General features: G+C 33.3%; 1 protein-coding gene across 1 annotated transcript in view; it reads right to left on the bottom strand.

Moving 5' to 3' along the window:
- Nucleotides 1-14,101, bottom strand: part of LOC147077740 (uncharacterized) — a 31,150-nt gene extending 17,049 nt beyond the window's left edge. The window contains exons 1-5 of the mRNA XM_085940041.1: nt 14,039-14,101; nt 10,747-10,959; nt 9,232-10,356; nt 3,614-3,632; nt 3,221-3,395 (exon numbers count right to left, since the gene is read on the bottom strand). Of these exons, the coding sequence (XP_085796167.1) occupies nt 3,221-3,395; nt 3,614-3,632; nt 9,232-10,356; nt 10,747-10,959; nt 14,039-14,101 (1,595 nt within the window). The remainder of the gene's footprint in view (nt 1-3,220; nt 3,396-3,613; nt 3,633-9,231; nt 10,357-10,746; nt 10,960-14,038) is intronic.
- Between the last annotated feature and the right edge of the window lie 432 nt (nt 14,102-14,533).

The following is a 14,533-nucleotide window of genomic DNA, read 5'->3' as shown; positions in this document are numbered from 1 at the left end:
CACGTGAGTACCTCTCGTCAAAAAAAAATGCATATACTTTAATAACAATCAAAATATATTTATTTTTACTTTTTTAGTAGGTACATAAAGAAAATATGTAATAATAAACGAAAAATAAAATTCATTCATAATAAAATATAAATAAGTTATATTATAATTAATTAACATTCATTATAATCAATGGGAAGGTGAAATTGTTTATGTTGAGACAGATCATCATAATTTGGGTCCCTGGTTGTTAATTTTAATCTGAGATGCGGTTCCACATCCAAAAGCCTGTACCACATACAAATGCTGAAAAGGCAACTTCACATAGATATGAGGTTGGAAAAGGCAAGATGTATTTCAGGACTTTCTCTGTTAAAACTGGATACACATGTTGCATTTGCAACCAGAATGATGTTAAAGTACACTCCTTATATTTATTTTTCAAGAATCCGTCTGAAGCTAATTCCAACAATTGCTATTTTCCCGCATCCAATAAACCTTCTAGCATGGATGTTGTGTTAATGTTGAATGGATATATCATTATCCATTCAATATTTTTGTATAAATCAGGAAAATAGTTTTTCAGGCCCTCTTGTAAATTCTCTAAATGCTGTGTTATACATTTCAGAGTAACCACTAGAGGTGAGTTGGAAATACTGTCACCAATTTGTGTACTCAAGTTTCGGATGAAACTACCCATACTCAGTATGTGTGGCCCAATAAACTTATTCCAAAAAACTTGTGATGATATCATCGTGAGTCGCTGTTCTGTGCACTCGCCAGTTAGTGAGATTTTCAACACTATTGACATTAAATGCGCGCGAACGAGATAGAACTTGAATATAGGTATATTCTAATTTATTAGTCTATTGCGTTTGAATGTGTGAATAATAGGTCAAAAATTTTGTGTCGCAGCACAGTGGTGAGATGACGCACAAGCTTAGGCTTGTTATATGATCGCTCAAAACATGTTTAAAATTTTTAAAAAATCACTGTTATTCATTTTTGTTAACAAGAATATTGTAACCTAACAGAAAAATAAGTCATAAATTTAAAATGTTTTTAAAATTTTATAATAAATGGGACTTTTCGACAAGCGGAGCTCACCGTATTTTTCGCGTCTATTGAAGCCGATACACAGTCTGATTTCCCTGAGCCGATACATATTTCAAAAACTAATACGAAGTTGGTTTTAGTTTCAGTTCAGTATGAAACTTTTGTCGCATACGCACACCAAACGCTCTATATAGTATTCCAAATACTAGTAAGTATTTTGGAACAAGTTTCTATACTAAATATTTTTTTATACTGGTATTAAGTATACTTAGTCTTCAAAATCGACCAGTTTCCCATCTCTAGTAACCACACATATGCAATACTAACAAGTAACAAAGTTTTTTATTATTTTTCTATGTTTCTAATCGAAAAAAGGTAAGCTGCTTGTTGCATCAGGCACAGTCAAAGACCGGTGCAGCGCGTACCCCCACCAAACTCTTCCCCTACCCCAGGGGGTACCCGTACCACACTTTAGGAAACACTGCAGTAGACTATTGGTTCTGAATACTAGTGATAAAAACTCAGTACTAAACAGTGATGAAAACTAAATTAATTATGAGAATTAACATAATTACCGTAATCAATAATCCAAATTACCGTACTCTTTCGCCCACAATATGTTTTGAAAGTACACTACGACAATCTAGGGACATTTATTATATTATAAATACAGGAGGACCTCGACTTTCGCACATAATTGGTTCGTGAAAATGTGTGCGAATGTTGAATATTCGAAAGTAGAGGGAAGTAAATTTTATAATTTAAATTGTGTGTATTTTAAAATATGTATTTATCAAGTATATATAACATGTTTAAAAGGCGTTTAAGAGACATGTTTACGTGGGATTTGCGGGTGTTTCCCTTAAAAAGTTATCAAGAGTTAACTGTTTGCCACTCTTCTTTTTCTTTTCTTCGTATAGTATTTTATAAAATGCTATGTCTTTATTGATCACCCTACGCACTTGAGATATGCGTTCTCCATTGGGATCACAATCTTCCATAATATTTAAAAATTTGTCAAGATGCATGAAGGCTACATTCATATTTTTCATAGTTAAAGTCTTGATGATTTTATCAGCTTCTTCTTCCTCACTTTCATTATATATTTCATTTTCGTCAGCCGATTCTCCAGTGAATTTAATATTATGAAAAGAATACCTCATTTTAAACTTGTTAAACCAACCGTTACTTGCTTGAAAAATCGTGTTAGAATCTTCTTTTAATCTAGCCTTCCAATCTTTGTGTAAACTAAGAGCCTTCGCTTGAATAATTGAAATACTCAGAGGGACATCTTTTTGATGTTGGTCATCGATTCCATGATGACAAAGATTTTTCCATTTCATCCACAACTATGCCGTGTCTTTTGGAAACAATCTTTAAAGATATATTTCCACAGTTTTGAATGTATTCCTTAATTTTATTTTTATTTTTCAAAATTGAACATATCGTAGACCTGTTAGTATCATACGAACGTCCGATTGAAGCAAAAGATTCGCCGCTATCAGAACGTCTAATAATTTCCATCTTTGCCTCGATCGTGAGAAGTTTATGAGTCCTTGATTTCTTTTTGTTCGTATCAACACTGCAGTTTTTCCGTTTCTCACTCATGTTTATAAATTTTTAGGGTGAAATATTTTAAATGAATAAAATTAGCAAAACGCACAACATGACACACCCGCACGCGCTCATGCGCAAGACTAAACCTATCCTAGCTAGCTCACAAGCAAAGTGACGGGTGCGAGCAGCATGCAAGTGACGCAAGAAATGCACTTGCTTGTGAGCGAGCGAGAAGGGGATATCTTAATCCCACGGCCCATAGCGCGACGTTTTAAAAAACGATTTTTTTTTAAATGTGCGAAATAGCGAATTGTGCGAAAGTCGAACGTTCGTAAGTCGAGGTCCGCCTGTAGTATTAAAATGGTAGATATTATTTGTCCAGGAATCCCAATTCAGAAATGTATTACAATAATTACTAACGCTGCACTATGGAAAATAAGAAAATACTACAGTAAAGCTGAGAATCAACCATTCACAAGAACAATTTTGTCACTCGTTACTGTATATACGCACTGGTCTGGTGTTCTATATTATTCTTTTTGTGCAATCGTCAATAATTCTTCACCATTGATCAATACCGTTACTGAATAAAACAATGAAAAGTATGAGGAATCATAACCTGACTGATGCAATAACATCTTTATTCTCTGGAAGAAGTAGAGACATGTGTTCTTGAAGGGTGCTGACCTTCTCTTCGAGCATCGTATGTTGTGATACTGTGACTAATGACAAACGCTGAGGTTTCGCAATTTTTTTCTGAGACTTGGTAAGAATTTTCGTATTTTGATCGCCATCTAAAAACCAATTCATTTATACAACATCATCTGAAGAACACTGCAGTAACAAAAGTTGACAAGCTCTAAACATATTATATTATTTTAATATGTGAAATATCTATGGCGATGGAACACACTGACACCCACAATGTGAAATTATATAATGACGGTATGATATTAATTATATTACATTCTAAAAATTAGTTGTGTATATTGATGGCTATTTTGGCTGTCACACCAAAATGGATACATCACCTGAAAAATTAACATGAAATTCACTATGATTATTAAAAATAGTGCTTAGTGGTTATAAACAGGCTTAGTGGAACAACATTGATAATTTTGAATCTATCTTTCATTTCAATATACCCAAAATAATAACAATACGATAATCTTGCCATTAGGCATTCCACTTGCGGTGGGTACATCGGAATAAAGGTGATGATAACGTTTTTATTTAAATAATTAACTAAAGTCAGAACACGCCGGGCATAAAAACGTAATCAATTCTGGCAAACAATACATAATAGTTTTTCAATACTTACATGATTAAAAGAGCGAATGAGAATGAAGATCTCGTTTCTTTCTATAAGTATGTAAATTATTTAAGCAGAGAAAAATTGTGTGTTTATACTGTGATAACCAAAGAATTCTGAAGAGTATTATACGTTAAATCTGTTATATTATTTTGCAAGCGCATGAAACATGGTTAAGTTGATAAAATCCAAAGACATAAAGATCACTCAGTTGCCATTCCTATTTTCTTACATATGTAATGGTGGCCATTTTTTATGTTCATAGTGATTACTTACACATTTAACACAGTTTTACACAAATTTTACTTCATATTTCAACTAAATAATAATGCCAAAGTGTAGTAGTATTATTGGCTACTTATCGACTCATCGTGTTGGATTGTCATTTTATACACCCTGAGAATTGGCAAATAAAACATATTGTCATAGCAGTAGTGTGAAGTTCTCTGCAAATGAATGTGCAATGCGAAGTCACTTGTAGCTAAATTAATCAGTGGTTCTCTTTTTGCTTCAAATTTCATACATTTAGAATAAGGTGATAGCCGAAATTGCTAGCTCAATTGAATTGATTTAAAAAGCCAATTTGCGGAATAAAAAAAATGTTTAATATTATAGGTACCAATTAACAGAGTTGGTTATTTTTAATAAATTATTGCATTCACATTATTTACAAATGGAAAATGTTGCTTGCTTGCTTTCTCAATATAAAATCAATACTTAGTACAATTACGTATTTTCGTGCCATAGATTATTTGTAAAATTACAAACCTTGCGTACTAGCATCACTCTTAACACTTGTCGCAGTCGTCTCCTTTGAGGTGCGTGATTCTCTACGATCCACTACAACAAAAAAAAGCAATAAAACCTATGTTTTTAGTGAAAAAAGTTTGAACCAAAATTGAATGGATTTTCGAAATATTCCCATACCTACAAGTATTGTTGATGACTTGGATTGTTTTCGTACATCAGCTGGAATAAAAAAAAATATTAGTTAGATACCTACCTATTATAATCTTAACGCATCTGACGAATTATTAAAAGATAATTCATAATGTTTAACCTAATACGGTGGATAGATTTATAAGTACAGTAGGCGCTCGGTAATCCGGTACCCATATTTTTTCACCTATGCCGGATTATTGGATTTCTATAGGAAATAATAAATAATCTGTCAAGGTCGGGCACCAAACTGCCGAGCGAATGGCTCTCCGCTCTGTAATCCGGCAGTTTAATGGGAAATCTGCCGGATTATAGAGCAGGAGAACTGAGTTGCAAAATGCCGGACTATTGGACATGCCGGATTGGTGAACGCCGGATTACCGAGCACCTATTGTATATACCTACCTAGTCACTTCAATTTAATTGTTTTGAAAACATGGGAAGTATTGAAATATTTGTTTTTTTCTAAAATACCAACTAAAGTACCCAGTTATATAACTTTTGAGACTTTCATGGTTGTTTTTTTATTGTAATAGATTCTTGGGTTTCTACCGCGTGTACTTCTTCCTTTTTCTTCAATGTTTCGGGCTCGTTGCAGAGGCCATTATCAAGAGATATGTGTTATAACGAAGTGTAGTGTAGGTGTATGAATGCAAACGTCACTCTAAGAATGCCAAATAGGGATGATGGGTTACGGTTAAAAATGTCATGGCTTCCAGCACTTTCAGCAAAAACCAATATTCAATCCGGTATCTCTGGTCGTAACGATTGACATATTACTGTGAGCAACATTTGCTCTTAGCTAATCAGATTCCTTTTGGCATTCTTAGAGCGACGTTTGCATTTCCTTTCGAAATCCAAGAATCTATTACGATAAAGTGCGCAGTCTTGTTCGAGGTGGTTTCACAAAAGAATACCAATTTTGCAATCTGTGTTAAAAATTCAATTTTGGAAAGAACAAACACAAACATCTATCCACACGTACGTAATATGTGAATATAAAGCAAGTTTTTAGGACACTTGATTTGTTCACTTGGTTCAAATTTGGCAACATTATTTGTCGAGACACACATTACTTTGAGTAGCGTTTACATTCACACACATATTATGTATACCACGCATTACCATGTTAACTCTTCAAAATGGTCACTGTAAGGACCTTGAAACCTCAAGGAACAAAGCGGTGACGTCATCCCAAATACAAAAAAAAATTATATTCAACCATTGTCTACATACCTACTGTCATCAAATATATCCTCCCCCTCAAAGTATGCCCCAAATCATGCATCAGAACTCCATATCAAGTCAGTGACCTAACCAAAAATATCGAAATCCCAGGCAAAACCAGGTTTACCACCCCTGCCGTACAACAAAAAAATAAATACTTTGCGAAACAAACAGGCGTCCCAGCGTCCGCAGATCAGATCCCACCCAAATGTAAGAATGCCTTTTGAAGGGCAGTAATGGTTTCACCCCGGGGGTAGCAAGTCGAGTCGATCGATGTAAGGTTCGATAATAATATCTCCAGCGTGGGAGGCGTACGCCTCGGACAATTATTATTGCCCTTATAAACGTGTTTATTTCCCGCGCTCCCTTCACCGCATTGCAGTGCAAATTAAACTCCTTAATTAATAAATAACAAGTGCTTGCGAAACTTAATAAATAATGTGCAAATGCGGCCACATGGCAATAACATAAAGTGAAGTGCAAACCAATTGAACGTTACGTGCTCTTAAATAACCAACCCATATCGCCCACGCCAACTTGAATGCTTTCTAGTACCAAACATGCGTTCTATGATAACTTTACTTTATCTCAGTCATGCTGAATCCATGTAAACCAAGCTTGTATAATTTAGTGTGAATAAAAAAAATAGTTAACCGTCAAATTAAAAGTTTCTGTGTTATAATTATGTCCCATGATGTCCGCACCCCCAACCTGAAGTAATGCTAGATGGAGGATTCTACCAGCCTACATGTGATTCCTGCCAGTAGTGCCAGTTATGGCTTATACTTTGAATGCAATACGGTAAGCTGTTTGTAGAAATCAATAACTAGCACTACTATCGTAATTCGCAATTAAGTGCCACGGTCTGAATAGTCAGCCTCGGTTGGAGCACGGAGCCTAAATATATTATGTGAAGCAAAAAAGAACCCCATATCCTATGAATAATTGTCACACAAACTTATGACAAACTAGAACTTGCTTCAGCGATCTTTATAAGGAAACCACTGGCTTCATATGGCAGAAGAAGAGTTTCCTCAACATCTTTGAACATTTTTTTTTAATTGCCTCTCCAATCCAATGTGGATCTTGGCCGCCTCATGAGGAGGTTTCTTAACACATCTTTGGATATGGGTAATGCTTTTAAAAATATTATAGAATAAAGTAAAAATTAATGTATTTTGCTAGATTCATACTGCTGCCCTAGTTCTAATGCCACATATTTCTCCAGATTTCATGCGAAAGTGTTAATTTTGATACATCGGATCAGTCTACAAGAGTTTACACTTCGTCGCTGTCGGATTGGTTTGTCGAATAGACCAAATGTCAAATGTTCGGGAGACAAAAACAAATTTCATTACCCTATATTTAAATACATTGAGGTATTTAAATTGTTGTTTTTACAGCATATGAATGCTGTATTCATTACAATGTAATTTAAAGAAAAGGATGGTTCTGGTCCATTTAGATACAAAAAATCATTCTGCATTAAAAGGTCGATTTCGACAAAAACGGATATTCGACAAACCAATCCTATAGCGACGATTTGACTTCATACTTTCAGGAATTTGGAATTACTGAGAACACATAATCAGTCATTATGTATTTATAAATGGGGTACTTAAATCTTTTTAGCATTGTTATATTAGTAATATTATAATAGCCCATTTACACACGCGTGGATTTATTGCAACCATAAAAATAAAACCAAACGTAAACACTTAAGTTTCGATTACATTATGATCACGTCACATGCTGGCACTATGGCTCTATGGTTTCGTTATTCCGCAGAATATTTTGAATGATCACTATCTCTGTAAATTCAATTATGAAAAGTGCCAACTCTAATATTTTAATAGTATTTTGAATTATTATTCAGTTCATATTCATGGTAATTTCAATATCTATGTATGCATACATTAAAATTGCTCGCGATATTGCATCGATAGATATTTTGAACGGAATCCAACCAGCAGACCATAGATAATAGACATAAACACCAGACATTGATAATAATTTCATAGAAAATCAAAAGAGAAAGAAAATAAAAAAAGAGCACGCGTTTCGACGTGAGTCGAAAATGTGTAGGCATGCAGAACATAATAAAAAACGTTCATTGAGTCATGCAGTTGGCGATGTAGTGCGATACGCGTGAGGTGACTCATTGTTGTTCTGGCCATTTTGGCAGATTTTGCTCGTTTAAATATTCAAAATGTGCTACAGGATGGGAGTATCAGTCTGATAATATTTTAAATAACAAGAAAAACGATATTACACATTTTTTTTCCATAGCGGCAGCTTACTGTGACAGCACATGACAGAACATAACTTTATGACAATGTATTCGAACTTTTATTGTCATGCAAGTTACAACACTGTATTCATGGATCAAAAAAGTTTAACAGCTTCTGAATTTTCACGCGAAAGTTGCAGCTTGTGCGACATATAAGCATCCACAGTATAACAATAGTGGCGACCCTGGCGACAAACTATACAAAATACACCCTCACAGACAAAGTCGCAAACAGCACGCGACAACAATAAATGTGTTTCGCTGACAATTAGCATTTGTATAAACAGTAATTATTATTGTTGTAAATATTTTATTTGCACACTATTACTGTCAGTAAATCCATACATGTGTACAGGTGCTATAAACGTTCCCGAAAAAGATGTCAATAAAAGTAAAAAACTATTTTTTTTCATTCCCTTTAAATTTGAAAAATGATGGTATTAGAACTAGGCCACTGATAAAATAATTGAAAAAATAATTTGCCATTTTCAAGTTGTGCTGAAACAATTGAAAGAGATTTCTTTGAAATTGCATCAAAAATTGCTTGAAATTCTTTAATAGACTCCATGCTTGGCGTAACACGTATTGGATCTTCCTCGGGAGATGATATTTTATCGTGGATATCGTCGTATTTGTTAATACCCGATTCGCGTTGTGTTTGATATTCAATTGGAATCTGCTGTTGTGAAACATTGGTAGAAGTTTGTTTCATTCGTTCAAGACTTTTTTGTGTAGATAGTTTTCTTTGTGAACCATTCGCAGGTATTTCTTCAAATTTCGAATCATGATAAACCATTTTTTGTAGTGTTAATTTTCTTTGTGGAATCTTTTCGGGTATTTCTTCCTGTTTTTCCCTTGTTACTCTTTTTTCTTTCGAAGAAACCTGCGGAGACTCCTCTTCAGTACTAATATCTAAATGCTTGTCGACTTCCTCTTGTAGAAATGGTTTTCCCATTGAGGCTCCAGCCATTTCTTCGACTTCTTCTACTTGCTTTGATTTTCTTTTTGGTGTTGTTTCAGTGACCATTTCTTCAACTTTTTCTGCTTGTTTTGATTTTCTTTCTGATGCTGTTTTGGTGGCCATATCTTCAAATTCTTTTTCTTGCTTTGATTTCCTTTTCGACTCTGTTTCGGTGGCCGTATCTTCAACTTTTTCTGATTGCTTTGATTTTCTTTTTGGTGTTGTTTCAGTGACCATTTCTTCAACTTTTTCTGCTTGTTTTGATTTTCTTTCTGATGCTGTTTTGGTGGCCATATCTTCAAATTCTTTTTCTTGCTTTGATTTTCTTTTCGACTCTGTTTCGGTGGCCGTATCTTCAACTTTTTCTGATTGCTTCGATTTTCTTTTTGGTGTTGTTTCAGTGACCATTTCTTCAACTTTTTCTGCTTGTTTTGATTTTCTTTCTGATGCTGTTTCGGTGGCCATATCTTCAAATTCTTCTTCTTGCTTTGATTTCCTTTTCGACTCTGTTTCGATGGCCGTATCTTCAACTTTTTCTGATTGCTTTGATTTTCTTTTTGATGCAGTTTCGGCGGCAATATCTTCAAATTCTTCTTCCTCCTTTGATTTTCTTTTCGGTGATGTTTCGGTAGCCATATCTTCAACTTTTTCTGCTTGCTTTGATTTTCTTATCGGTGCTGTTTCAGTGGCCATATCGTCAATTTCCTCTACCTGCTTTGGTTTTCTTTTTGAGACAGTTTCAGTGGCCATTTCATCAATTTCCTCTACCTGCTTTGGTTTTCTTTTTGAGACAGTTTCAGTGGCCATTTCTTCAACTTCTTCTACTTGCTTCGATTTACTTATTGAGGCTTTTTCAGTGAATCGACCATCTTCTATTAGTTTATCATCAGTAGATTTATATGATCGGTGTGATTCTTTTTTAGATTTTTTCTTCTTTGAAATCTCCTTTGGCCTTGTTACTTTGGTGGAAGTCTCCGGATATTCATCAAAAACTTCATGTCTTACTATTCTTTCCTTGGATGGTATCTGTAAATTTTTATAAATTTTATTATAATTTTTAGTACCTATTAAATTTTTTTTTATAAATGACTGACTTCAATTTCACTTAATTTTTTAATCCATACGCCGTTACCCCATTTAACTTAATTATTGTCAAGTCAATTAGGATTACTTAGCCTATTTATACTATGATATTATATTAATAATTTGTTTTTTTTTATTACAGATCGATTATTAGATGATTTGGCTCAATTTTCTTTATAAGGAATGCTCTTTAGTCATTCGCTCAACCCATCGGCTCAATAATCCGAATCAATTACACCTTGAAAAATCAACATGTGATCTTGCCACAATTTCGTTACCTAATTACAAAGATGGAGTAACATAAGATTAATCAACAGTATTCAATTGTCATACATTGGGACCCTTCGTTACAGTCTCCTTCGATTGTCTCTTATCAACAACATATTCTGTAATTTCGACAGTAGTTCCACGATGATTTGAGTCTAATAAACTCTTGATGATATCATTATCGTCTCCTCTCAGTTCTATTTTCGTTTCCAAGATGTCCAATTGCTTCGCTATTATGTGCAGGAGAGAGTGAAGTAAGTTAAAATTTACAATTCCTAGCTGAAAAGGGAAATAAAAATATATTATAACTGTTAAGTTGTCTTTTGCAAAATGCAATCGGCAAAGCAACAATCAAAGGACTTGCGGTTAAAATAATGTTAAAGGACAATTAATGTTCGAAAAAAGATAGGTACAGGCTACTAATTTTTGTGACTACAGTTAGACCCCGTTTACATGTGCATAGATTTACTGTGCACAGTAAGAAAATGTATGGAGAAACATGTATTATCCTGCGTGCATGAATCAAACAAGTTTTGAAGCTTCTGAATTGTTTTGATTTTTTTATACGCAAGTAAGATCTGCGCCTGCGCAGTAGAACGATAATGGCGAACCTACCGGTAAAAAAACGAACTACTTACTCATTTTGACATTAACCGATTGTCAATACGTCCTGTCAAATAATACCAAAAATTACAACATCGCGCCTCGCTTACTCTTGAAGAATGAGATTGGAGAGACAGTCAGCACTTCTACGTGTAAACAGTTATTGTCACGATATTTTAAAATAAGCACTATTACCGACAGTAAGTCCATGCATGTGTACAGTCGCTATTGGTGTCATATATTTTTTATTAACCATATTGGATGAAATAATAATAGAAAACATTATTTATAGTTTTCTGTTATATTGAATGATATCAAAAAAATATATATATTACACCCAAAGATGTTGAAAGCTTCCTTCTATATAATATTATATTTATAAAATTGAAGCAAAAAAGGACCACTGGTCCACAATATAATATGAACTACCACACTTTGCTTTGCAGTTTCATTTGATAAGAACTTCACACCACTACTACATTTATTTCCTAATTTGCAGGGCGTATAAAAAAACCATCTATCACAACAAGTAGATAAGCAGCCAATAATACAACAATTATTCAACATTATTATGTAATTGAAAAATCCAGTAAAATTTCTGTAAAATTGTTTATAAGTGCATTCAAGTGTGTAATGAGCATAATAAATATGTAAGAAAATCGGAATAGCAACTGACCGATCTTTATATTTGTCGATTTTATCAACTTAACCATGTTTCATGCGCTTGTAAAATAATTTCAAATATAAAAGATATAACTTATAAGATTCTTCTTAAAATATAAGTTGATATTTTAAAGATTTTATATTTTTTTGGAAATCTTGTTATCGCCTGAAGAAAACAGCTACTAAAGCATATGAATATATTAGATAAAAAACATAGTACCTACTCCAGATGGTCAAATAAAAAAACTTGAAAAATCGCCAGATATTCACATTTTTTATTTAAAAATCACTATGAACGTATGCTACACCAATTTATACTACGTAAAACAATTAAACAATATTAATATACAATTAGTTTTAAATGAAAACTAAGCACAATGACAGAAGCTAGGTGATGGTACGTGGATTTTTCCATAAACAATATTGCACCAGTGTAGATCGCCCATCTTGCATCGCCCCGCCATTTGCAGTGGGCTATGCATCATAGGTTTTCATTTGTTTCTAAGTTACAGTAGATTGTATTGTTTTAGACCTAAATTAAAAGATGGCAATGTATACCATTGGAACGTCATTTATTTTGATTGTCTCATTTGGTTCTTTCATCGATAGCTTGAATTGAATCGTGTTATTTATTGGTAGGTAATATAATATTATGTTTTATATTCCATACATTAGTATGGTATATTATGTTCATTGTGATTTCTACACTTAAAAATATGAACTATTATTATGGGCTGTTTTCAAGTTTCTTTAATATAATTGAGGCGTCTAATAAATCAAGTAATCAATAAATAAATCGAGAAAAAAATACGCACGGATTCTTTGTATAATTTTAGACAATATGTATTGATCTATAAATTCCAAAACGCGACATAACCCTACGAAAAAAAATATTTTAAGTCTCGATTTATTACAAAAAGCGCCAAGTCCGTGTTTCATATTATTTAAAGCTTGGTTGATTTCTCGCGTGTTTAAGTCAACCAATAAAGGATCGTTCAATATGGAAAAGGGCGTCTCCCATGCTGTAGCATCTGGTAAACTCATGACAGTGCCACGGAAATATATGCCTTATGTGGAATAAATTAAAAAGTGAGGTACAATTAGTGCTACGTCCAATTTTATTTTGCCTATATTTATTACATTTAAGATTTTATTGGCTGAAACAAATTGCCATTTGGTTCTAATTTCGACATAGAATACAACGGAAAAAATAATCTCACGTTAAAACAAATAATTGAAGCTTGAAACATAAAAACGTTGTTTCCCGAAAATATTGAATTGTGGACTTGTCGCTTTTTGTAATTAGACGTCTCAATTATGGACTACTTACTGTATTTATTATTTGTTATCGTGACCAGCATAGTAAATTAACATGCCAGGAATTAATTAAACTTGCAGCGACCTAAGTTACTGATTCACACATTTTCAAAGCCTCCACATTAAGGCCTAATTACATAAGCAGACTCGCAGATCCAACCAGATTCAATGATCATCGTGAGCAATCATCGACTTTAAATATCAATTATACAGAATGATTCAGCTACCAACTCAACCATGTTGGCGCTTGAATTGATCGGTTCATAATATATGTTTGGTTCCTAGTGCAAAGTTCCAGAAGTTCCTAGTTCCTAAAGCAACAAATGAAATTTAGACAAGTAACGAGTTGCTGATTGTATTATTCTTATTTTGTATTACTATTGTCTGTTAAAATAATTAATAAAGTCAGAGAGCCTTCATTATGTATAGGTACGCTAAATTTGTATTGTTTGTAAAACACAAGTCAGGACACAATATATTGCGGCCACTCTTGGAAGCTCAAGATTAATTTGGATATTTTCGTACATTCTCAGTTATCTTCAAAATGATCGTGCCCAAAATATGGGAATAATAATTATTCCAATTCGGCCACGACTCCAGGAAACGACTCAAAAGTGACTTTACACGATCGGGGTGATCGTGGCAAACTGTATGTGCGAATGAGAATGTGCCAATTTGATAATTAAAATTATTAGAGCTATTTTGTAATACTCTTGACAATAATTTTCACTAAGATATTATATTAATAAAATGTAAAATAAAATATATTACTTACTTCCGGTGTTCCAAGAGCTAAATCTATCATTTGCTTTACGTCAACTAGTACAGATGAAGTCATCTTCTAAAATTATTATTGCTCAAAAGTTATTAAAAATATGATTTACTTCAAAAAATATTAAACGATTCTTCATTATATTTTTATGACAATGTCACAAATCAAAAGAAACAAATGCCAAATTTATTTAAAATTCGAATTTAATTTTTGGTTTCCACCAAAAAGACTATTCCACTCACTTCTTGTTTAAATATTATTGGGGATATATGAGATAATGACTATAATATTTAAATTCTGTCTTTAAATACTTTAATGGTTGTTTCTTTAAATAATAAATTAATTTGCTAAAAACCAGTCGTCGTTTTGGTACCTTTTAATTTTAAACTTATAAAATTGAGTACGTATGGCAGCCATTATATCCAAAATAAGGAATAATTAGTTATTTGTCCTGGCAATAGTGGCAATTCAAATCCACCTAATTTTGACATTCACGTG

Source organism: Rhyacophila brunnea, unplaced genomic scaffold (genome assembly GCF_057557595.1).
Source record: "Rhyacophila brunnea isolate RB1 unplaced genomic scaffold, BYU_Rbru_1.0 scaffold_12, whole genome shotgun sequence".
NCBI classification, from domain to species: Eukaryota; Metazoa; Arthropoda; class Insecta; order Trichoptera; family Rhyacophilidae; genus Rhyacophila; species Rhyacophila brunnea.
The sequence above is the reverse complement of the archived record's forward strand: the minus strand, read 5'-3'. Positions and strand labels throughout refer to the sequence as shown.